The 24,585-nt window shown below is 43.8% G+C and overlaps 1 protein-coding gene across 3 annotated transcripts in view; it reads left to right on the forward strand.

Moving 5' to 3' along the window:
• SENP7 (SUMO specific peptidase 7) overlaps positions 1 to 24,585 on the forward strand; it is a 67,675-nt gene that overhangs the window by 11,751 nt on the left and 31,339 nt on the right. Inside the window, exons 4-10 of one of the 3 annotated variants that reach the window (XM_014524390.2) lie at positions 6,769 to 6,966; positions 8,530 to 8,727; positions 15,828 to 15,946; positions 17,719 to 17,885; positions 20,383 to 20,680; positions 21,745 to 21,914; positions 23,069 to 23,215. In XM_014524390.2, the coding sequence (XP_014379876.1) occupies positions 6,769 to 6,966; positions 8,530 to 8,727; positions 15,828 to 15,946; positions 17,719 to 17,885; positions 20,383 to 20,680; positions 21,745 to 21,914; positions 23,069 to 23,215 (1,297 nt within the window). The remainder of the gene's footprint in view (positions 1 to 6,768; positions 6,967 to 8,529; positions 8,728 to 15,827; positions 15,947 to 17,718; positions 17,886 to 20,382; positions 20,681 to 21,744; positions 21,915 to 23,068; positions 23,216 to 24,585) is intronic. The other 2 variants (XM_025214811.1, XM_014524393.2) reach the window with 2 other exon arrangements.

The raw sequence follows: 24,585 nt of genomic DNA on the forward strand, positions 1-24,585 counted from the left end.
CCAAACCCCCCAGACTTTTAAAGTCATAGATTCCATATAGTTATTCAGATGTTTTAGAAAGGCCAAAACCCAAATGTATATAAATTAAGGGTGCTCTGGTTAACTATTACAAACATGCTGGTACCCACTAAGCCAATCCATTGAAGGATCTGGAACCTGTCAAAGAGTTGTTTGACATGGATGAGAGTCCTCAAGATGAAAGCTGGCCCATAAATTATAACTATTTTACGTCTCAAATCTTTTCTGGTAAGTCACAGAGATTTAGCAGTCGAACAGCACCTATATAATAAAACCAAATGGAAGTCTACCATCACTGTTTTATAATGAAGTATTCCTTGTTTCTTTGCAAAATAATAGCCTTTTACCAGGCTTTGCATGAATTATGCAGTGGGCAGGTTACAACAAAAGCTAATAAAGATACTGGGACATGCTGCAGGTTCCAGAAAATTTATCCGTGTTTACTGTGCTGGTGTCTGCACCTGAGGGCCTAATCCTATTTGTGCCTAGAATTGCTTATGCAATTAAATGCAATATTTGGATTTAAGGTTTCATGTGGGATTTTTTTGGTGGAAAGAAATATATTTCTAGCGTGCCCATCTAAAGGAAATGCAGAAGAGGGAGGCATCATGTTCCAGAACCAATTTCTTTTTCTTGTTCCTTTGCTAACCTTATAAGCTCATTAAAAATACTCAGCATTTCAGATCTCGCTGTCTCATGATTCAAGAATCCTTTCTCCCTTTTAAACTCTTTAGGAAACTATTGTTGTATAGAGCATCCATCAAAATAAATGCTCAGTAATTTGTGATCCACCTAATTTAGGCTTTGATTTTAACAAGATACTTAAACACAGGCCTAATATAAAAGTACAGAAGTAGTCCCATTAAAGTCTGTGGGGTTGGTAGCATAATATGTGGGGGAACAAAAGGGGGAGGCAAGTGGTGCACAGGGTTGGTGACCAAGCATAATAGGACCCCTTCCACTTTGGGGAGTCAATGCCCTGGCAGCAGTAGGTGCCCATGCTGTTGTTGTTGCAGGAACAGCAGCTGGATGTACAGACACTGATGCGGCTGTAGGAACAATAACCAGAGTCAGACCATGCAGCAGCCAGGAACATTTTTTGAGTCCCCAGAGCCAGTAAGACTCCTGCTTCTCCCCTGCAGTGCTCAGTGGTACCCCTTTCCCTCTGTCCTGCTCTGCCTCTCCAGCAGGATTTTCCTTGGGCACAAAACTTACTAGTTACACCTCTGCGTGGGGCAGCTCTTCGGCTTCAGTTAGATGTTTAAGTAGCTTCCTGAATCAGGGTCCCTTAATGTTTAGTAAGATCAGATACACATTGTAATGTTCTCTCTTATCACCAAGATCACTTTGGGGAACTTTTTCAATTTATTTATTTTTTTAGATTAAAGTTGGGTCTCATTGCATCCAGTCAAACCACACGTTATTAGGATCTCATCACAAGGGAGGATGACTGTGCCTGGCTCCTTTAACTTATGCACTACACCTGCTCCCTGACGAGTATACTCCCAGAGCCCTTCACCATTCACAGAGGTTAAAATGAGCTCAAGATTTTATCTTCTTCTAATAATCTTTAGTCAGTAACACCCTCCTATTGCACGTGGGCCCCTGCGGTCACATGAAGTCCCACTAGGCTTTACCCACAAATATTCAGATGAGGGCCCAGAACCTAATTGCATAAAATAAATTTATATGCATTTTGCCATCTCTAATGTGGAAATGATGCAAAAACTCAAGAATTTTGACCTGCTGTTTGGTCTGGCGCCTATTCAGATCAAATGCTCTTCCAGTCATGAGACAAAAGACACACATCCTTTTCAGATACTATAGGTGTCGTACTTAAAATCTCGTATTGTCCTACGTAAAGAAAGAGGAGATGGCACTTCTCCTCAGCTGCCTATGCTCTACTTTCTTTTGGACTACAATCAGAAAGCAAAGAACTCTTCACTGCAGATTCCTATTAAGAAATCTCTTGAAATAGAGCAATGGGGATCAACCAGTTTGGCAGACATGTGACAAGGTAATCCCCACACGCTCCCCAACTGCCACTCCAATCCTCTTCCCCAGTCAGAGTTGCTGATGGGTGTGTGTGTGTTCGTGTACGTGTATATACACTAGGGCTGTGTGAAACAGCATTGTTCCAATTTGACTTCCGTTTCGACGATTTGATGGAACAGTGTTTCGTTTCAAGTTTCGTTTTGTTTCATGGAAACTGTTTTGCTGTTTCAACGCTGTTTCGATGTTTTGCCCTTAGGTTATTATGGGGAAACATAAAATGCAGCACGCAGGCAGATTGGAGGCTCACCCGCACCCCTGGGAGGGCTGCCTGGGTTGTGCCTGAATCCTCCTGGGGGTGCGAACCCTTGATCTGCCTGCCAGATGAGGGAAGCTGGTTGTTGCTGCTTGGGACCAGCACTGGGAAGATTGCTGCAGCCACCGGTGCCAGGCAGCAGCACTCTGGTGCTCTCATCCAGCAGGCAGATCAGGGGTTTGCCCGCATCCCTGGGAGAGCTGCGGGGGCTGTGCCAGAGTCCTCCTGGGGGTGCAGGCCCCTGATCTGCCTGCCAGATGACAGATCAGCACTGGGCACAGATCACTCCCAGCGCCGGGAAGATCAGTGCTGCCACTGGCCCCAGGCTGCAGCACCCAGCTCCTGTCACCTGGCAGGCAGATCGGGGGCACGCACCCCCAAGGAGGACTCCAGCACAGCCCCCGCAGTTTTCCCAAAGGTGCCGGTGGGCCCTCAATCTGCCTGCCAGCACACAGGAGCTGGGTGCTGCTGCCTGGGGCCAGCAGGGCCGGGGCAGATCAGCTTGGGCAGGGACTGGGCCGGGGGAGGGTCCCCGCATCAGCTGATCTGCCCCGGGCCCCTACCTGGAGCCAGCTCTGGTAGGGTGCGGGGCAGATCAGCTCATGTGGGGACCTGCCACTGCCATCCTGGGGCGGGGCAGCATCCGGTAGTTGTCTTTGCATTAACCAACTTGCACATTTTTCCTTTCAGTTAAAAAAAAATATATATATATATACATGCTATATATAGATATATCTATATTTAGTGTGTGTCTATAGATATATGTAGATATAGAGAAATATATCTATATATGTGTGTGTTGTTTTTTTTTTTTACTGAAAGGAAAAATGTGTAAGTTGGTTAATGCAAAGACAACTTCAGAGTACGTTTAATTAATTTAGAAATGTTAGACTTAATGAGCCTTTAGCAACTGAATTTTGAAAGTTGCTTGCCAGATTTCTCACGTCCATATGTGCATAGTTTTAGGAATGTTTTCATAATAAAGGCTGTGGGCTTGCGTTTTTGTACAGTTTTGGGGGTTGGGTAAGGCATGCTTTAAACAACTGGCACACTTTAAAAATGGACAAATAAAAAATGGCTAAATGTAGGTCCTTTCAGTTTGAGCTCTTCTGATAAAGCAAACAGGGCTTAAGATGGCAGTACCAAGCCAAAAAAACCCCCAACTTTCCACAAAAAAGTAGAACTACTTGTTCAAGTAAACTTACCTGAGAGAGAAGGTTTTGTTTTTTTTCGTTTTGCTTCCCTTGGTAAAATGGGATGTCAGATAATTCTGACTGAGTTTCTTGTAGCTGGCTATGCACAAGTTAATTGTGTTCAGGTACTACAACATGTTGTTAGTCTTTTCTTTAGTCTGAGCAGACTGCAGCAATGGCTCTCTCTTTGCTTTCTCGTGAACGCTGTCTGAGTGCAGACCTTTCCATGGAAATAAAACCTCATGGCTCAGCTACTTTGGGCCTCCAGTGATGGGTGCTGACTTTGGAAAAGCTTAAGCACACCTTTCCACTGAGCTCCAACCTTTGGACAGTGGGTTTTTGTGGTTTACCACATCAGGGGCACATGGTAATTGAATGAGAGAGACAAACTTTGTGAAGGGTTCCTAAAACAAACAACTTTTTTACTTTAGGTAACCCAAAAAATACACAGACCTAGATAGCATAACAAAAGCCTACGTGTATGTGTTTGCCTCAATTTCTTCACTATTCTGAAACATTTATTAACCTTGGTCAGACTCATCTAGTGAGCCTTGGATCCCTGCCCAGGATATAGTTTCTCCTCTTCTTATGGAGTTTGTGTCTCTTGTTCCTATGCACCTAGCCATATCATTGAACAGGGTTCTTCTGTTTTGAAAACGTATTCCTCTCCTGCCTTGCCTCCTGTGTCCCTGGGTCCCTTTAACTCCATGTCTCTTCAGTTCTGTTCTGTTGGTTTTTAACACTCATTGTTAACACCTGATTATTTGTTCTCATGTCTAAGAATTTTGCACTCTCCAAATCCAACCTGCAGAGAAGTTCAGGAAGAACTAGTTTCATATAGGATGGATGTGTTCATCCCATGGTCTTGAGGGTTTGCCTTTTTCAAAGGAGCAATCAAGGTTTAATGACCCTGTATGGTACCTGGTCTGTGAAAGGCATGACAAGGTTTGCACATAGATTACTGCATGCATGTAGATTACTGCATGCCCACAGAGTTGTTCCAAAATGTAGCAATTTTATTAAGGTCGACCAGAATTTATAATTCTGCAAAGATTCTGATTTGTGACAGGGAAGTTGGTGCATGGGACTGAATGGAGAAAGGTGAGAGAGTTGCTAGGTAATCTTTATGTTGTCTTTGTTAATGTGATAATTAACTGAAGAAAAATAAATTCTGAATGTGCCAAACAAATTGCAAAAACACAGTTTGGAACTGCTGAAAGCCCATCTTTTCTGAGCCCTGCACACACCCCTAGCATGTCTTTTTCACACACAGATGTTTTTGTCTAGATTAAAAAATAAATTCCTCTTGTGATGATGGTAGTAGTAATTTTTATTATTAAATCTTTGTATTTCTTTGACTTTTCTGGTGCAGCAGAGCAGAGTGGTGCAGTGTGCAGCCCTCTCTCCTCAGGTTTTTGGCAATAGGCAGCAGGCTGGATAGGATCAGTTGGCATTAGGGCTGTGCAAAATGGCTGTGTGTTGATTTGGTTTTAGATTCCGCCGTTTTGGAGGACAGTGATTCCTTTCGGTGTTTCGGATCACTGTCCTGTTTCGTTTCGGCCAAATCTATTTTGGAGATGCAGCTCTGCCAAATCTCCTCCGAATCTGTTTCGAAGCCCAGCCGGGCAGGGCTGCAGGGCCCCAGTGGGGAGCAGGATGGGGCCATGGGTGGCTTGTCCGGGGGAGGGACCACTGCCCTCTGTGCAGGCAATGAGACCCCATGCGGATCTCTGATCCCTGAGGAGTCAGGTTGCATGGCAGGGACCAGCACTGCCCTGCCGTGTGACTTGGCTCCTCAGGGAGCAGAGATCTGTGCCAGGACCTCCTCCCTGCCGCTGCCCACCCTGCACTGCCCCAGATATCTGCTCCCTGTGGAGCCAGGTTGTGCGGCAGGGACCAGCACTGCCCTGCGATGCGACCTGGCTTCTCGGAGAGCAGAGATCTGCGCTGGGGTTTCTTTGCCACCACTGCCTGCCTGTGCTGCCTCAGATCTCTGCTCCATGTGGAGCCAGGTCGCACAACAGGGACCAGCACTGCCCTGCTGTGCGACCTGGCTCTGCAGGGAGCAAAAGTCCACACTGGGGTCTCCTCACCGCTGCTGCCCACCCCGTGCAGCCCTGTGTCACCGGGGCAGCGAGGGGTGGGCAGCAGTAGTAAAGAGACCTCTGGTGTGGATCTCTGCTCCCTGCGGAGCCATGTTGCGTGGCAGGACAGCAGTGTACAGCTGTTTCCCTGCAAGCCCAGCTCTGAAACTCTGACATTTTCTGAAACGTTTCTGAAACGTTTTGGATGCCTTATTTAATTTTGGAGATGTTTCTGAGCCTTCTGTTTCGATTTGGATTCTGTGTTTCGGGTGCTGAAACAGCCCGAAACACCTCTGAAACAAAATAGCTGCCAACATTTCACACAGCCCTAGTTGGCATATCCCTGGCCCTCAACAGCCCCACCAAAAGTCATTAAGTGGTCCTCCAGCCTGAATAATTGCCAACCCCTGCCATATTTTCATGAGTCATGCACCTTTTCCCCATAATTCTGCTCCAGTGAGGTATATATTGTAATTGAGGAAATACAGTAACAGCAGTTTCTGCCGCCTAATCCTCTGCCTGGAGAAAGGGAAAGTAAAGCTGCAAGTGCTTCATGCAGGACTTCTGGCTGTGGATATTTGCTCCTCATCTGCCTTCTTCTCACAGCCACCTCTTCCCCTGCTCTTTGCAGAGGCTTTCAAGGAATATCTTTTTTGCCTTCGTTCTGCCTTTCAAAAACAAGATGCATATTTTATTGGAAGGGGAGCATGTTATATGTGAGAAAATACTTTATTATCAATCTCAATAGGTTTTTTTCAGTGTAACTAGCTGTTTTCACCCATTGGTAGTCAGGTCCAAGCTCAAATCTACAGTTTCAAAACTGTATTTGGCTCTGGTACTTCCTCTGTCTCTGTAGAGGTGATGCAGTGAAATTCCTACACTGTCACACAGCAAAGTTACCACTACACATCCACATTTGTTTATAGGTAGCCACTGAGGCTGAGTGCAAAACCTGGAAGGGCGCTATCACCACAAAAGTCAGTTCCAACTCCCCACCTATAAAGAGAGTAGTTCTGTAAATCATCAGTTGAGTAAACTTACCTCTAACCAAGATGAGAAGTAGAATGCAGGAATAACAAATCTGTTAAAAGAAGCTGTGTTGAATTCATGTACCTTACCTCGAGATCAGTGCCATATTCATCATATATTATTGTATGTATGACAGGCAACCCAAAGTTATGTTGACGAATATCCTGAGGACGGAAATAGGAAGAAAATACACACAGAACCAGCTTATAACTGATGCTAATATATCTGACGATGACAAAGTGCAGTCAGATCTACCAACTTCATCTTCTGTTGCCAGCGTAGAGATTTGTCAAATATTAAACCCTCCTCTCCAAAACCTTTTTCAGTCCAAAAGGTATGTTGCTGAGTACACTCTTACTCTGTTTCAGTACTGCTTTACTTCATGTTGCATACAAAGTCTTTAATAGTTTGCTTGCAATTGTTGTTCATAACAAATAATTCCTCTTTGCATGGTAGCTGTTTCTTGTTGTTGCCAGCCTTACTTTCACCCTCACCATAGCAGACTTTGTTAGGTTTGCTTGCAACTGTCACTTTAGGCCATAATATTTGAGAGAGAATGTGCCATCCATGCCCTCATGGGGTTTCTGATCCATTGTTTTCTAAATTGAACTCTATAAAAAAAACTTTATTTAAAATCTGGTTCAGTCTTTGGACCCTTGTAATCTACATATTTCTCCTCACCCTCATGAAGAGAAGAGATCACATTCACATCCAGCCGAGCCCTCTTCTCTCCTTCCTCCAGACAAGAAATACTTGCAGTTCTTGTCTTCTCTAATTGTTCTTCTGGATCTAGCTGTGACTCTACCCTCTAAAATATATTTCTTATCGCTGACTACCTCTGCTCCATCAGCAGCTTGACGACAACCCTGCAAATACTAAGGTACTCTGAAAAGAGAATCTGTACATCTGAATGGAACAGGAGTGCAAAGAACAATAATCGGACATCATCTTAATGTTGTGCTGTAACATGCCCCAAGTAGATCAGTACTCAGAGAGATGATACTGAAAGAGGAATATGCAGTGAATATCCAGGAGGCAACATGTACAGAATCATAACAGAAACAAACAAGCAATGACTATCTATTATTATTTGGAATAAGTCACTATGGAAATAGTAAAGCATAAGCAACAAAGTTTGAGGACAGTGAGAAGTCAGCCATCAGCCACAAAAGACAGCAAGTTGATTCTGATGATGTCAGATGTTTTGTGACAGTCTTGAACATTTTAACTGCTGATCAATATATTTTGTCATCTGATTGGTTTAACTTTGGCGCTTATTTCATCTAACACATGTAAAATCATCTCAGTTTCATAATCATTTGCTTGAAGAGTGTCACCTGGGAGCTGTGACCAAAGACTGGAATGAAATACTGAGTTTTTGTGATACCCGGTTGACCGCTGATGACCAGGCATTTGAGTGAATCAATCTGACAGTAAGCTTTGTTTTGTTAGAGACTTTCTGTTAATAGGAAAATTACTTTTTTTGCTCCATACTTCTATCAAATGCTTTGCAATTTCAATTTCATATAAAGTTTTATGGTGAGAAATATTGTGTGGACAGGGAACTGCAAAATCTTAAGGTGAGATGTCAAAGACAAGACTATGTTAATGTGCTGTTTAATTCAACAAATGTGATGTTTCTGTCCCCTCTCCGTTTGACTACCCAGCTTAGTGTAGTCTGTTACCATTGATTCTAATGTGACCTGCTTGAGTTAAACTGTTAGCTTCTCAGTGGAGGATCATGTTTTATGACTATAAAGGCCTGTGGGCAAAATTATGCTTTCTTAGTATTATTGATGTTTGGTGTTACCAAGCTATTAATTTACATACACTCAGCCAGAAGTTTCTATATCCAGAATTCAGTGTAGTATTTCTCGTTTCTTGTTATGTATGGCAGGCAGCCCAAAGTTATCTTGACAAATGTCCTGAGGACAAAAGTTGGAAGAAAATATGCAAAGAGCCATCTTAGCTTTGATGCTAACATATCTGATGCTGACAAGTTACAGTTGGGTCAACCACCCTCATCATCTGTTGCCAGCCTACAGACATGTCAGATATTAAGTCCTACTCTTCAAAGTTCTTTTCTGTCCAAAAGGTATGTGATTCAGTACTGATTTTTTTTTAGTCTTTCTTTCCCTGAAATAACGTAACTGATATGAAAGATAATTTGCCTGAAACAGTTTTTATCAGAACCTCCCTTGAAGCAATAGTTGAATTTTCCGAGTTCAAACTAACATGCTGCCAACAGCCAACCTTTTTAACTATGCTTTAAACTGATTCTTGATATATCTGCATTACTAGGTCAGTTCTTTTATCAAGAAAAAACTTAAGTGTGCACAGTATCTAGGTATGGTTATAGGCTTCTTGTATCACTACATTGGTTTGAAATTATGTCTAAAACCAGTCAAAATGTTACCCTCCTGTTGTTGAGAGATTTGCTGGCTTGATTTCAGGTAATTTCTTTACAACATTTCTCCACGGTGCTTTTGCATACTGATCTTTTACATCTTCCTAGAGCCACAGTTATCTCTCAGTGCTGTCAGCAAAATGCTGCAATCTAAGGGCTGCTTTTTTCATTGCTTAATTTCTACTTTTCTTGTCTTCTTTCCACATTTACCTAGACATGAGTATCATTATGGGGCTTGACATGTGGAACTAGTAGAAAGCAGGGCTGTGCGAAATTTCACCAGGTGTTTCGTTTCGACACTGTTTTGAGTCGTTTCGAGCTTGAAACAGCGAAATTGAAACGAAAGGCTTTGAAACAGCCTTGAAACGAAACAAGGACACTTGAAACATTTCAAAACGTTTTGAGTTTTGAAGCTGGGCTTGCTTGCAAGGAAACAGAAACAGAAGCGGTGAGTGCGAGGCCCTGTGGTGCTGGAGCCAGCAGGATCGTGGGCTGAGGGCTGGTACATGGGGCTGGAGCAGCCAGCAGGCAGGCAGAGGGATGGGGAGAGGCGATGGCCATGGTGAGAAGCTACGGTAAGAAGCAGCAGTAACCAATTAGTTCTATTTACATTAATGCCTACGGGTAAGTGAGTTTTGCTTAACGCGGTTCCACTTAATGCTCGGTTTTCCTGGAACCAATTAAGAGCATTAAGCGGGGGTTGCCTGTACCCTTTTATTATTATATTCATTCATTCCTTTCAATTTATTCCTCCCCCAAAATCCTTTTTGCTTTTGTTAGTCTATTTTGATTCTTTTCCCCCAGAAAAGAAATCTGTGCTTTCTTTCACAGTGTGCATTTCACTCACTGTGCAGGGAAGCACAGCATACGCTGCATATTATAATACATAATTTATTCAGGAATACATACATACATTTATATATTTTATTTATTACATAAATACATACTTACATACATTACATACATATATACATACAATTATCTACATATATTACATTAATATAGATTACATTACAGAAGAACACACAGATTTTCCAGCACATGAAACACTATGAAGTGTGCTGAAAAAATAGCTGGCAAGCCTTCAGGGAGGGGCAGAAGAGGGGGTAGAGGGAGAGCTGTAATTTCTACCACTCAAATTGAGACGTAGCCTCTTTCCTACAACTAGCAGGCATGAGGCTTCCAGTTCTACTGGCAGCAAGGAGAGGGGAACAGTGCCACTGCCTGAGTCTGCATCCCCTCCAAACACACGAGCCATAACCCCTCGTACCACCACCATGACAACAAGCAGCACCAGCATTACAGTTTCCACCCCCATTTCACTTCCCATCCTGAGCCTTCCAGTGCCAGAGGAAGAGCTGGAGCTGGATCTGAGTGCCATTGCAAGGGAAATTCTGGGGAAGGAGGGGGAATCATCTAGTTTGTGCTCCACACCCCTCAAGTTTCCCCTACAGCCAGGTCTCCTTCCCCAGAAGGCACTTCGGAGGAGGTTGAGGTAGAGGTTGTGGAGGCAAGTGGCTCAGCTGAGTCCACTCCTCCTGTTGCTGTGCCTCTGCCTGCTGAGGAGGGGGAAAAGGGAGCATCCACACATGTACCCGCACCCTAGAAGTGAGAAAGTAGCGTGGTCTGGGACAGGCCAGCGTTTGGGGTGGGGGGGATGTAGCAGGTAAAAGTGGAGAGGTACCTGGGGAGTCAGGTGTCTGGCAGGTTGTAATGTGTCAGAATTCCAATGTCCATATTGAGTCCATGAGTTTCTGTACCTAGGAGGTTGATGAAGTGCAGTTCATAGGCTTGTCTGTGAAAAGTGGTTTGTAAATTCCCTTTGAGGATCAGTCCTGAGATTGGAGACAGGTAGTTGGGTGTGATAGATTTTCAGTGTGCGCTCATTCTGGTGCGAGCGTTTGTTGCTTGATGTCTCCTACATATTTTCTATCAGGGCACTTAGTATTATCTCCATACTGGAGATGTTGTTGGCAGGTTTTGCATGTCTTGTCATGGCATGGTCTGGATCCATTCGCTGTGTTTTGGGCTGTAGGAAGTTGGCTTCTGGTGATGAGGTTAGTGAGGTTCAGTGCTTGTCTGTGAAAAGCGGTTTGTAAATTTAAACAAGCCTATGAACTGTACTTCATCAGCCTCCTAGGTAGTACGTATAGAAACTCATGGACTCATTATAGACATTGGAATTCTGACACACTACAACCTGCCAGACATCTGACTCCCTAGGTACCTCTCTACTTTTACCTGCGCTGCTATATCCCCCCAATCTCCTCCCACCTCAGCCTGTTCCTCACCCCCTGGCGCCTTCATTTCCATTTTTACTGACTGACTTTCTTGCCAGCATTACATGCCAGCCTCTGACTTCTTTACTATTCCTTTCATCCAGGAATAGCGCATGCATGCACACACACACAGCCCCCCCCTCCCCCCCCAACTGCAGGTGCTTCATCAGCCTGACGAAGGATTTTTCAACCTGAAAGCTTGCTAAGATATATTTTTCCAACTATTTAGTTGGTCTACTAAAAGATATCAGATTGACCCAAAGATGCTTGTCTGCCAGTGTCATGTCCTTAGATCAACATGGCTACAGCCTACACCCCTAGCACCTGCCCCTGGTCAGCTGACCGGAAGGACGTGGGGCCCTGGGCACATCTAAGCCCCAGAGCTGGGGCTGGCAGGGAGAGTTCTCTGGCAGCTGCTGGAGAAGCAGCTCCTGCAGGAAAGGAAAGAAAGGCTCTGTCACAGTTTGGCTGCCTGAGATGCTGCTAGTGCTACTGTGCTGCTTACTTACCCGTTGTTATTTAAAGTGATGGACTGGACTGAGGCTGTAGGGGAGGAGGAGACCTCATTGGGGCACACTACCATGTCATGTAGAGGCCCCAGTGTCAGTGAGGCCCTTAACACACACACAGTCACATATGCCACGAGTTTTGCTTGTCAGCAGTTTGAGGTGCAGTTTCCCAGAAACCCCTGTACCTATCTCCTTGAAACTTGACAGGCTTTGTGGATTCAGCAGGGGCTACTACCCCTGCTTTTTTTCATTCGAATCAGGCAAAAAATGACAAAGTAATAGGCATATTTGTGATTCCCCATTATAGCCTATGGGCAAAACGTTGAAACGCGTCAAAACAGCGAAACAGTTTTAACAAAACTAAACAGAAGAGAGCTTTGAAACGAAATGAAGTGATGAAACAAAACACTGTCCCTTTGAAATGGAAGTCAAAACAAAACAGTGCTCTTTCGCACAGCCCTAGCAAAAGGCATCTGACTAGGATTGCCTAATGTTAGTTTTTTTCTGAGTGAGCAATGCAATATTAGTTTTTTAAGAGAACAGCGCAGAAAGTAGAGACACCTGAACATCAGCAAGAACAAAAAGGAAATGGCAGAAGAAAATAAAATGCTAGAGAAGTCTGGTAAATGGACAACTAATTTTAAAATATCCTTAAAAATTCCTGTAGAAACCTAGGTCATGTTCCTCACCTTTAGAAATGTTAAAATTTATGTTAACAAGGATCTGTCTCTTTTGTTCCAAGCTGCTGTAAGTATTCCTTAACAATTAATTTAGGGAAAGCTACATTTAAAACAGGATTTATACTTCAGTGAATTGACCCTGATACTACTTTGGTTCATGGTGTTCCTTTCCTCATTCTTACAATTCTGATGGGAACACCGAGTATCTGCAAGTTAGTTCAATGCAGTACAAAAGTTTGATTTTTAGCTTATAGGATATACATCAGTATATGTACATCACACAGACTGAACCCATTTTTTCTTAATGGAGGAACTGCTCTTCTTACTGATTGTTCCTTTATAGCCAAGATAATTTTGAGAAACAGAAATAGGTCAACTAGAATTTAGTCTTCGAATCTGTTATGAAACTATTAATGACAGTGAATGAATGGAAGCCTGAGGTGTGTATTCTGATGTGACTAGGTATAGCTTTGGAATGATGTTGATTCTTGTGTGTATTTTTAGAGATAGTTTCTGAACATTTTTACATAGCTCTTTGTGTTTGAGAGAATAGGTAAATGAACACTGTGAACATATATACAGATAAATATCTGGGAGACAGCTACTGTCTAAGTTTTACATGAAGCCACATGTTAGAAAAAGCGGTGCTGATTTTTCAGTTTTGAAATTCCTGATTACTGTTTTGCAGTGTGCCGCCATTTTTATAAGTGTACTCAGTTTTTTACTTTTATGAAAGGAGAGTAAAGTGGTAGGTAAAAATGTATTAAAACGAGAAAATTGCAATAGAGGGAGCCCAAAGCTTTTAGCAAGAGATGGAAACATCTCTATGAAATTAGTTTAAATGAGCCAAATGTAAACATTATACCCCCCATCTTCTCTAGTTAGTGCACTAAGTAAAAGGACTGAAGTGAACAAGTCAGTGTTTCAGAAAGTGGTTCCTATATAGTGAGGTTTCTTTGGTTTTTGAAAGATTAATTTTCCTGTCTGTATTTTTTACAAACCTTTATCAACCTGTGCATTAAGGAGAAATGTCAGAATTTTTTTGCAACGCACCCTAAAATGATGAATATGCAACATAGGGAGAACTATTTTCAGGAATCATATGTCTTTTTTAATGGAAATGAGCTTATTCTATGATTATATTATACAAAGTCCGACAAGAACATTTGTTGTAAGCATACTGGTGGAACATTCTGCTAGTGAGGTGTCTGTCTTGGACTTGGACTCAGTTTTATTGTGGTCTCCATTTTCTCTCTAATGTTTCTGCCCAAGATACTCTTGTGCCTTGGTTTCATTTTTCTGATCATCCCTTCACACCTCTAGCTCCTCAGAGACTATGCAAGTGCATCCACTTTAAGGTCCATTTTAACCAGATCCATGAGAAAGGGGCTGTGTTGTAAATGAAAATCCTGTCTGTTATGTATGGTGGAAATAAATAATAAATTTAAAGTTGTAATTTCTAAAATACATGTAAGTGCATGTTAGAGACTGGCTGGTCTGCCAGTCCCCACAGGGGAAAAATATGGGCTTGTTATGCAGAATGAGATTAATTAAAATACATCAATTCTTTTAAATTGGTTAGAATTAGAAAGCTTGTGTTGCACTCAGGGGGAAACTTATGTTTTTCTCATCCAGGCATTTTATTTTTGGAGGGGGAAGGTGTTTCAGAGGCAAAACATTGATTTATTTTCCAGTGTTTAGAACAGTGCTTCCCAAATATTTCCTCAGCATGGCCTCTTACCCCCAGCCTGCAGCCCTACCCACAGCCCCCTGGCCCTGAGGTGCCTCGCAGTCCCCTGGCCCTGCCTATAATATTCACTCCTGACCCAATGCCAGTGATGCTCACTCCCAACCCGCCGTCCCCTGGCCCTGCTGGTGCCTCTTCCTCCCAACTTGCCGCCCCCCATGTGCTCCAGAGCCAGGGCCTGCAGCCCCCTGTGGGAGGTGGCAGCTGCTGTGGCCAGAGCAGACTGTTGCGCCTGGCTCCTGCCCCCCTCCCCTGTGGGTGGCACAGCTGGAGCAGATCCCATGTGCGGGGAGGGGAGGATTCAGACTGCCTGCTGCAGGCTAGGGGCTCCCTGCCCTGCTGCCCTTCCCCTGGGGCCCCACAGCCCAGCAGGCGGGACCTAATGCGGGAGGGAGCCCCGCATTGCCATGGCTGCCAAGCTGAGCCAGCCCCTGCCCATCCAGCAGCACTGGGGGCACAACTCCATGCCATGCTGCACCTCACCTTGGCAGCCATAATGGTGCAGCATTCCCTCCAGTGCTGGATCCTGTCTGCTGGGCTGCGGAGGCAGCTTCTGCCTGGAGCTGCTTCTGTCCCACTGCAGCCCCTCACCCTGCTGTGGGCACAGAAATCTTGTGACCCCAGTTGCTGATGTTGCGACCCCATTTGGGGTCATGATCCACCATCTGGGAACTGCTGGTCTGGAACTATGTATCAACAAGGTGTGAAATGTTCTACTAGATCAGAATGGCTGTAACTCTGTCTGTCTGTCTAAGATGCAAGGCAGTAGAGAATCAAGCTCAGTGTATTCAGTAGCCTTGGAATTTATGGTTGCTCTTCTTGGTAGTTCTGACATACAATTTAGGTTGCAGCATGTTGTTGGCTACAGGATGTTGCCTAACAAACTGAGTACCAAGGATCCAGGTTTTCCATTTATGACGGGAAAAAATGGAGTAAAACGCGGATTTCTCATTTTAGCAGAGAAACCCGTGGATTTTGCAGTTTTGCAGCGAGCTCTCTGTGAGCTGGCAGAGTTCCAGCTGGGAGGGAACAGGAGGGGGGTGGTCAGGCAGGGGGCACCATGTGCATGTACATGCACGTGGCCCCAGGCAGCCTGGAGAGCAGCTCCCTCAGGTAAAGCGGGGGGACTTGAGGTCCCCATAGGGAGGGAGGGAGTTGGGCAAGGTTGGGGCTGGAGCTGCTGCCCAGCTGGGCAGTGTGTGATTTTAGCTTCAGTTATTATGGGACAGGAGCAGATGACCTAAACTGTTACAGAGGATCAGCCTATCTGCACTTGTGATCAGTAAGTCGCCTTTTAAAGTGGTGTACTTATTTTGTCTGTTCACAAGTTAAATTACTAACACTTTCTCTACAATGTCATATTCTCATGTTGAACACCTTTTAGAACGTTGTTTTTCTGTAATGTCAATACTTGTAGCACAGTATTTCCATGGACAAAACTGAATTAGTTTGTGTTCTATTCTGCCAAGTTTCACAGTATTACAAGTGAAGCAGGAATGCATAGTCTGATCCTGCTCTGGTTAGTCAATATGATTGCAGGATCAAGGAGAATTTATTGTTAATATTTTTACAGGTACGAACGCCGCCCCAAAAAGTCAGATGACAGTCTTTTAAAATTAACTGAATCTTCTGAAGAAACTGAAAGCAATAACATTGTCATCAGTGTTAGAAGACATGATGCTCAGAAGAAAGGTTTGTAGTGAAGAGCAACTTTGTTTTACATTTAGATGCTTGGACAATACATTTAGGCTGCATACAGACATTTGGAGAAGTTAGATTATTGAGTTAGCAGGGGGAGGGGTTTGGAGATGGAGGAGCAAGCAGGGTCTGTGAGGGGGAGTTGGGTGGCAGGTGGGGTCTGCAGAGGGATTGGGGGGTAGATGGCATTTATAGAGGGGGATCTTGGGGGCAGGTGGAGTCTGTGGGAGGGATTGCAAGGGCAGATAGTGTAAATGGGAGGGGAATGGAGATGGTGGGAGGCAGAGTCCATACTGGGGATTGGAGGGGACCTGGGAGTGTTTGGCTGGATTGCGGGGGAGGGGGGCGCTTGTGGGATCTACAGAGGGGAGGCAGTTTGGGGGCTGTCTTCCCTGGGATCAGGGAAACAACCATCACCCCCAACAAATCAACAACCCCCTGCCACGAACCACTTGCCCCTTCCCCCCACCCTGACTTGCTTGGCTCCCAGCAGTAGTGAACCCCAGTAAAACTGGCACTGAGACCAGCTTGCAGGATGGAGATTTGGCAGGCTATGGTGCAGGTGTGGGAGGCTGTCCTTTGGAGGGAGGGGCTGGGGGGCTTAAAAATAGCCCAGTGCCAGGGAGGGAGTAGAAAAAGAACAGTCTGGGCCTGGGCCAGTGCCTGGCTTTCCCAGCCCTGGGGCTGCTCTGGGAACTGTACAGAAATTCAGGACAGTTAGATCTGTTTAACAGTGGTCAGCCCAATCTAAGTTAGGTGTACCTCGGAGGTAGGCTTACCTTCTGTACAGTTTACACTTTGATCAACCTAAGTAGTGTGAGGTCTGCACCTGGGCAAACTAAGTTAGATCAGGTGGCCAATTTTTACCCAATCTAACCTGTCCTTAACTCCCCACATGTCTGTATGCAGCCCGAGAGTCCCTAGGGTTTTGGGAAAAAAATTCTTGACCTATTTGTCTTTGAGTTACTGTATCTGAAGTAGAGGGCAATATAAAGCTTTGCAAGCAGTGTATGCATTGTCTCATAATGTTGTTTTTAACTATGGTAGGAAATCTATATGCAGGACCAAACCTGCATTTTAAATAATGGTAATGAGATAACTTACATCCGCAGACAGGACTAACTTAAAAGACAAGTCTCAAAACTCTTTTCTTTATTTATAATACACATTTCCTTTCATCTTAAAGGATGAAAAGTATTAAAGTGCTAAAATATTGAACAAGCACTCTACAGTCATCATTTTATCTATTGCTACAAACAGCTAAGCTTGTGTGGTACTATGTGCTAGCTTCTTGACATTGATCACCAGTGTTCCACAGATTAAGACAGGATGTGGAGACCACCATATCCAGCTGAAACGGCAAGAGGGTTTAGAAAGGCAAAAGACCCACATAAGAATTTGGATTAGATAGTGAGGATAACATTTCTACTCTGAAGGTAGCTGTGAGCTTAGTTACATCCTTTACTAATTTTTGTGCTCCTGAAGATTTCAGGTTTGTCACTTTTAATTTAATATAGTCTTTACTGTTTGAATTAATATTATAATATTTTTCTTTCTATCTCTGTTTTATCTTGGGACGATTATCTCGTAATTGTATACAAGAAAATTGCGGGAAAAAATCTCTTGTGGAAGCTAATACATGCTTTTATTTAAAACATCCTGAAAGAGATCTGAAAATAAAATCTTTAAGAATGACCACCAGTAAATTGTATAGTAGTCTGTGTCCCATTAAGTGATTTTTTTAAATATTAAATCTTTTGATATAGAAAATAAGGAAGCTGACCACCAGGATAAAAGGAGTAAAAATCTGAACAACACCTCCCTTGACTGGAGGGAAGCAAGCTGTCTGAATTCTGAGAAGAGGAAAAGATTTAGTGGCCATCTTTCTGATCAATGTAATACACGTTCTTCAGAAAAACTATTACTGTCCTGTGTAAGTAGTAATTCTGTTTTACTAAAGTATTTTCATGTTTCAATAGAAGCAACTAAAATCCAAATTTCATAACAGTATCTTGTAAATTAGTCTTAATGGCTGCCTATAAACATGCAGAAATGGCTGCCCATACATGTGCTTGTTGGTGTTCTAATTAGAACACATTGGAGCAGACTAGATTATTCAAATCTGCTTTGTGTTCTAATTAGAACGCTGCAGTGTCACATGTATTAAGCACCTGCAGGTTTAAAAATGGCCACGGGGCACTTTAACTAAACCTCGTTGAGTAAGGTTTAGGTAAAGCACCTTGCAGCCATTTTCAAATATGGAGGAGCTTAATACACGTGACACTGACTTTTTAATTAGAGTGGCTGCCCAGGAGCCACTCTAACTAGCTCCCCCTGCCACTTCTGAGCATGTGTGTAGGCAGCCAAGTGCAGCTCCCAGCTGCAACTCAGAACTATTTCTGCAAAGCTTTCTGACTTACCCCAGACCAGACAGAAGTGCACTGTTGGTTCCAGGGGGAGAGGCATCTAGGTGCATTCTGGGAGCAATGGCACAGGCTTTTTCTGCCAGTGCTCACTGTTTTCACAATGGGAGGTGGGGAAAGGCAGCAGAAGGAGATCGTTTTTGGGGCTCCCCAGCTGGTGCTGAAGGGTGGGGTGGGTCAGTACCTCAGATGGGCTCTAATACCCTTGCCTCACCCTTGGGGGGGAGGGGAGGGGTGCTGAAAACCCCCAGACTGAACTGCTCCCTTTCTCCCCCTCCCATTCTGAAAACAGCAGCAGGCTGGGAGTTCAGCAGACACAAGTTACAAAAGATGCTACATTTTGAAATGTCATTATCTGATACGTCATGTAACCAGGGGTCAGATTTTCACCTGATTGGCCATTTTTGAAGCTGTCTGCAGCCACGTGCTTGTGTTTCGTCACAGCTCTAAGCAGGTTTCTGTGTCCAGATCAGGTGAAAATTGACACTTCTGTCTGCACCATAAGAGACATCACGTGCCCCTAATTGATTTCTGGTGTTGAATAGAATCTTGAAGTCTTTCTTTTTATTAGTTTATAATGACACACACAAACCCTGATCTTGGAACATTTACATTCTCTATTTGAGTAGTTCCATACGAATTTGTATGACTAAGCAGGTATGCAGAGTTACTTTTGTAAGTGCTTTTAGGATCAGAGTCCAAGTAGCAGAATTTTACAGGTATGTTCTGTTGCTCCTTTTACTGCATCTTGCATTTTCAGAATTTTTTTATGTATATTGTAATCTAAGATGCTAAACTATGCCTTTAAAATATGAGTCACATTAATTAGTATGGCCTTCCAAATAAACTATTTTAAATAAATGTAATCAAAAACATTAACTGCGGTGTAAATATAGTATCAAAGCTTCCTTCACTAACAGAATCCAAATGCCTATGAACCTTGAAAGAAGTTAAAATGAAAAATTATTAGAGTTCTTAGATTCTTGAAAAAGGTATCAACAGCAAGTATATTCTTTTTGGTCGTGAAGCAAGCAAAACTGGGAAAGAGCTGAACTGAGGGAATGTAAAATCAAGGGTCTACTGTAAGTTGTCTTTGTTCAGTCATCTGAATTCTGTGATCAGGGCCAACCCTACCAGAGTGCGGGGCCTGGGTTAAATCAGCCTGTGCAGGGCCCCCTTAACATTCTTATAGAGCAGGGTGGAGGCAGCAGCCCTGACGCTGGTGCTGAGGGTGCTGCTGGTGTAGCCCTCCACAGGGGGCTGCCTGCAGCACAGTGCAGCCAAGGTGAGGGTTGCACTGGGTCAGGGATGCTCTTGTGGCACGGGGGCCCTGAGCTGCGGTGCCTGGTGCCCAGCAGCCTCACAGGGGTGCCAGGTCAGGCTGTGCTGCAGGGCAGGCACTAGACAGCACCTCTGCTGCAACTGTCAGAGCCAGGATGTCGAAGCATGAGGCCCCCAAAGCACAGGGCCCAGGGCAGTTATCCTAATTCACCGTACCATAGGGGCAGCCCTGTCTGTGGTGATGATTGCTTTCTAAAGGCCTGATTGAAAGCCCATCGATGTGAATGGACAGACACCTGTTAACTTCAATGGACTTTGGACTAAGACCTAAATTCCAAAGGTCCTGAACCTGATTGCTATACAGTACCATTAGGTTCTGACTTTAGCAAGGGTTGCTAAATGCTCATTGCCTTTCAATGTCAAAGACTGAGCTATACACCAAAAATTTGTATGCAGGTTTCTTCTTTAGTTTGGAAGTGATCCTGATTTCTTGCAAGGTTGTTTCCTGCTTTCTGTAAATCAGTCAAATGTTCTATACTGCCATAATCCAGGAAGAAAAAAAATGAATCTTGGTTTGAATTTAAATTTAGCTAAATTAAGCATACTTCCTTCACCTTGCAAGCTGCATTGCTGGTTTGTCACAAAGCTGAGTCACCTTGGCAAAGTCAGGAAACGAGCATCTTGCACTTCAGAAAAGAGAGTAAACCTTTGATTTTTCTTTTCTAGAAAGAACAAAGAATTAGTTCAGATCAGCTTCCAGACTGCAGAGGCTCTAGTGAGAGCAGCCATGGCCACCAAGCTAACCCATTTCAGGAAGATATTCCTCAGCTACTAAGCACAGAAAGTAAAGCAACATCCATCCAGGATGATGGGAAGCCTGCTGCTAGCTGTGCAAAGGAATCCTGCTTAGAGTCTCCTCCCAAGAGTTGGTTGCCTAGCAAACTGAAGGTGGACACATCAGAGTATATGAGGAAGTTGCGTAACAGATGCAGGAGCAATCGGACATTTATTCCAGCTGAGCCAAGTATGTACTGTACCTGCACTGATAGTAGTAATTATACATATTGATCCGTCTAGAAACTTAGGAGAGGCAGGCACGACTACCTAGTATAAATATGTACTTGAAGCAAAAGATTTAGGTGAGAAATTGCACCTTTTCAAAGCATTCTACAAGCGTGGGATGAATGCACAGTATGCACCATGGGAGGGCATTGTCTTGTAATTGAGGAGTAGCTTAAGGGTGGGTGACATTTTTTTATTCTTCCTTGTTCTGCAATTGACTCCTTGTGGAGCTTCAGGTAAGTCACTGTGTACTTGTTTCCAGTTTCCAAAATGAGGGAAATGTTTACTTTTTTTAAGGTGGTGTGCTGTGACTTCATTAATGCCAGAAAAATGTCATTGGGTCATTAGCTGAAAGGTGATCAAAAATGCAAGTTAGATACTGTTGCACACACTTATTTTTATATCTATACAAAAATAAAAAAGTAACGTACTTTTAAATGCCTAAAAGGCATTGTACTGGAGTGAGTAAAGGATGCAGTGTTACTCTTAACTTAGAATCTTCTCCAAGTCTTCTACATCCTTTCCTGGTTATTGAGAAATACAGGAAGTGTCACGTGTGTGTGCAAGTATAGTAAAACACCGATTGTTTGTAATCTGAATGGTTTGCAACCCACTTAATTCAGTGGGTTGTTGAATAAGGACAAACTGCTCAGCTGTTTGCTGCAGCTTCTACTTCAAAGGTCGTTGATCTCTTATCTGCTATAAATCATCAGCAGTCCTGCACAGCTGATGGCTGCAGCTGTCTGTGTCCTGGACTGTTTGCAAACTGTTGTCTTTGCAGGAGGCCAAAGAACCTAACCGTATGAAATATATCCAGGTTCTGTTGTATATATGTGGGTTACTTGAGTTAATGCACAGCTCAGCTCCCAGGGCTCTTCTCTCAGTGCAGCGGTGGTCATGAAGACCATTAAAAGAGAATTTCAGGGTGGATTTTTTTTTCCTAAACAGAAATCTTCAATTTGATAGGAGACACAATTTACTCTGAAGTCTGGGTCTTATAGTACAAAACTACATTTTTCTCTTCAGTTGTTCTTTCCAGTGATGAGGAAGAAGGATCTTCTGAACCAGATCACCCAGAAATGCCACATGTGCAACCTGGGCAAGATGATTCACCTAACAGCAGAGAGAGCGAGCAAGACGCTGAGTCTTTGCCAGAGGAACCATTGCAAGATGTAACCGAAAGCAAATCTGAACAGGTAGTCTGCTTTTAACCCATAGAATTTTGGATGCCAGGCTACGAATTAATTTGTACATACTTGGGTTGCATTACAAGACAATTTGAGATGCTTCAAGCAGAATTAGGTAACTTCTAGAAGCAGGCAAGTAGACACGTGCTGCAGTCTTTCTAGCTCAGTGGTGCTCAACCTTCAGGCTGTGGGCAAAATCCATTCCATGGAGCCATGTCATGTGTAGTGTTCTCCATGGATCTGAAAGTTGGGGGCAGGGGAGTGGACAGCACCCTTGGACTGACCCAGTGCTCCTACCCCATGTGGGATTCAGCCTGTGGATCAGCCCCATGTTGCTCATTTGGCCTTTTAGGCTGGAAGGTTGGGCACCACTGATGTAGCTTGCTAGGCTAAATTTCCATTTTTTATTTCTATCCCTGCAACTTCAGTGTTTCTATAATCTTAAAATATCGGTGCCTTTAACAGTCAGTAAAGTTAGGGACTAAATAGCAGCAAAGGTTGGTAAAGATACTGCTGTGGGTGCTTTTCCGCTCCCTCTACTCTTCCAATCCTTTGTCTCTTTTTCTATAGAGCCTACCAGGTATGTTGAATTTACACAGGGATCTTTCTCATGAACATCACAAAGGACTAAGTCAAAACTAGTCATTCCCTTTGTACTTAATGGGATTTGAACTGAAGGCTCATGTTAAAGTAAAGTCAATGAGACACTTGCCCATCTTATATGTGCCACAGTCAGTGTTGCTGGCGGACTTTAAAGTGTCTCTGAGGGTAATGCAGTAAGAGGTTGAAAATGTTATTGTTGCTGTTCTACATGGAGGGGGAGCTTCCATGGATCTAGGTCAAACAGTGAGGTTGGATTGAGTGGGTTTGCAGGAAGGGCTGTTTTCTATATCTGTATTGTCTTGGTCTTATTTTGAATTGTACCACTTTTCAAAGAGAGTGAAAATGGACTGTTAATTTGACGGGCCTAAACTAGGAAGAGTGGATTGTTGCTTATCCCTCTGAGAAGGTAACAAGTACAGCACGTAGTGTAGAGTACCAGCATGAAAAATAACTTCTAACAGCAACATGCACAAAAATTCTGATAAGGTGGGGAAAAATTCTGAGTTTAGCAGGAGAAACCTCAATTAAGACACTGTATTAAAATATCTTTTACTTTGTAGGTTTCATCTGAACCATGTGAAGACAACTCTTCCACAGGGTCACTTTCCAGCAGCGCACCAAATGAACAAAGGGATCCAACATTAGATATCAAGTATGCCACTCTGTTCATCGGGAAAATCAAAGGAAGAGCAACAGGCTGTGTTTCAGTAAGTTGGTTTGTTGTTATTCCTGCCATTCATAAAAAAGACAAAACTTCAGTTAAATTACATACGTTTTGAATCCTAAAGTTAAGCTACATGCCAAATTATTTTGATCAAGAGATGTCAAGATCAAGTAATGTAACCTGTCACTGTCTTTTGTACTTGTGGATTCCATTCAGCAACTGGAAAAGATATCAATATTTGCCAAGGTCCATACTCTGGAGATTTCAGAGACAGAATTTTTATGAGTAGGCAAGGTTACTTGTATTAATTGACATAAATCAGACAGGCACGATGTAACAAGGCAATGTCTTTTTTTAAGAGGGAGCCCTGTTAAGAGAGCCCAGGTGCAGGGCATTTGGATAATGAGGTAGTGTCCCACTAGGGAAAATACCAGAAAGGCAGCAAACAGTGAGAGGATAGTTTGTAAACAGGAGGCAACCTGTGAGCAGAACAAGCTTGCTACTAGTGAGGGGCCAGGCTGCTGTGCTGCGGTCAAAGCCAAAGATATCCCCTCATAGGGCCTGGAACAGGGCAGAAAGGTTTTGTTTGTTTGCTTGCTGCTCAAAGACTGCTTTATTTGGGAGGACTGGTAGAGGAGTTCATCAGGGAGCATAAACTGCCTGCAGAAACCAGCAGGCTAGGCAACCTGCTTATAGACGAGTTTTTTTTTTTTTATATGTAAAAAGAGAATACACATACTGATCCTGTCAGAATTTACAATATTTATCCAAATTCAAGATTGCCCTGAATTTAAGATGACCCCCCTGCAATAATTAGATTGTATACATAGGAAATGTATAAATTTGTTAAATTATCCATCTATAGAATCTAATTGTTGCAGGGTCATCTTAAATTCATCTCCCCACCATTATAACATGGAAAGCAGTTGCAGGGCATTGGGGGGCCAGGCAATGGAGCTTAATCCCTGCCCCCATCCCCCACTACTTTGCCCCCTGATATCTGTCCACCCCACCACTTGTTGCCCATCTGTGCCTACCCTTCTTGCTGCCTCTGTTCCCTTTTTCCCCACCTTCCCCCTCCACTGCTTGCCCATGTGAGTCCCTGCTGCTGAACTGAGCTGCGCCCACATGTGACCAGCTGCAGCGGGACTCAAGGTGCAGCAGCAGTCACCTCTGCTGCCTCTACCCCAGCAGAGATAGGGAAGGAACCCACCCTGTGCCCCTGCAGGAGCCCCTGGGCTCCAATCCTCCCACCACCCAGCCAAGCTGGGGCCCTATTTACTTTCCCCTGCTCCTGGTTGGGCCACACGGTCAGTCGCTCACCACGGGGGCCTCCATCTGGCCCCTACCCTTTCCCTCCCCCACAGATTGACCTGCTGGAGCTGGGGGCAGTGGGTGTGCACATGTCAAGCC

The sequence above is a fragment of the Alligator sinensis genome, unplaced genomic scaffold (assembly GCF_000455745.1).
Source record: "Alligator sinensis unplaced genomic scaffold, ASM45574v1 scaffold1286_1, whole genome shotgun sequence".
Lineage (NCBI taxonomy): Eukaryota > Metazoa > Chordata > Crocodylia > Alligatoridae > Alligator > Alligator sinensis.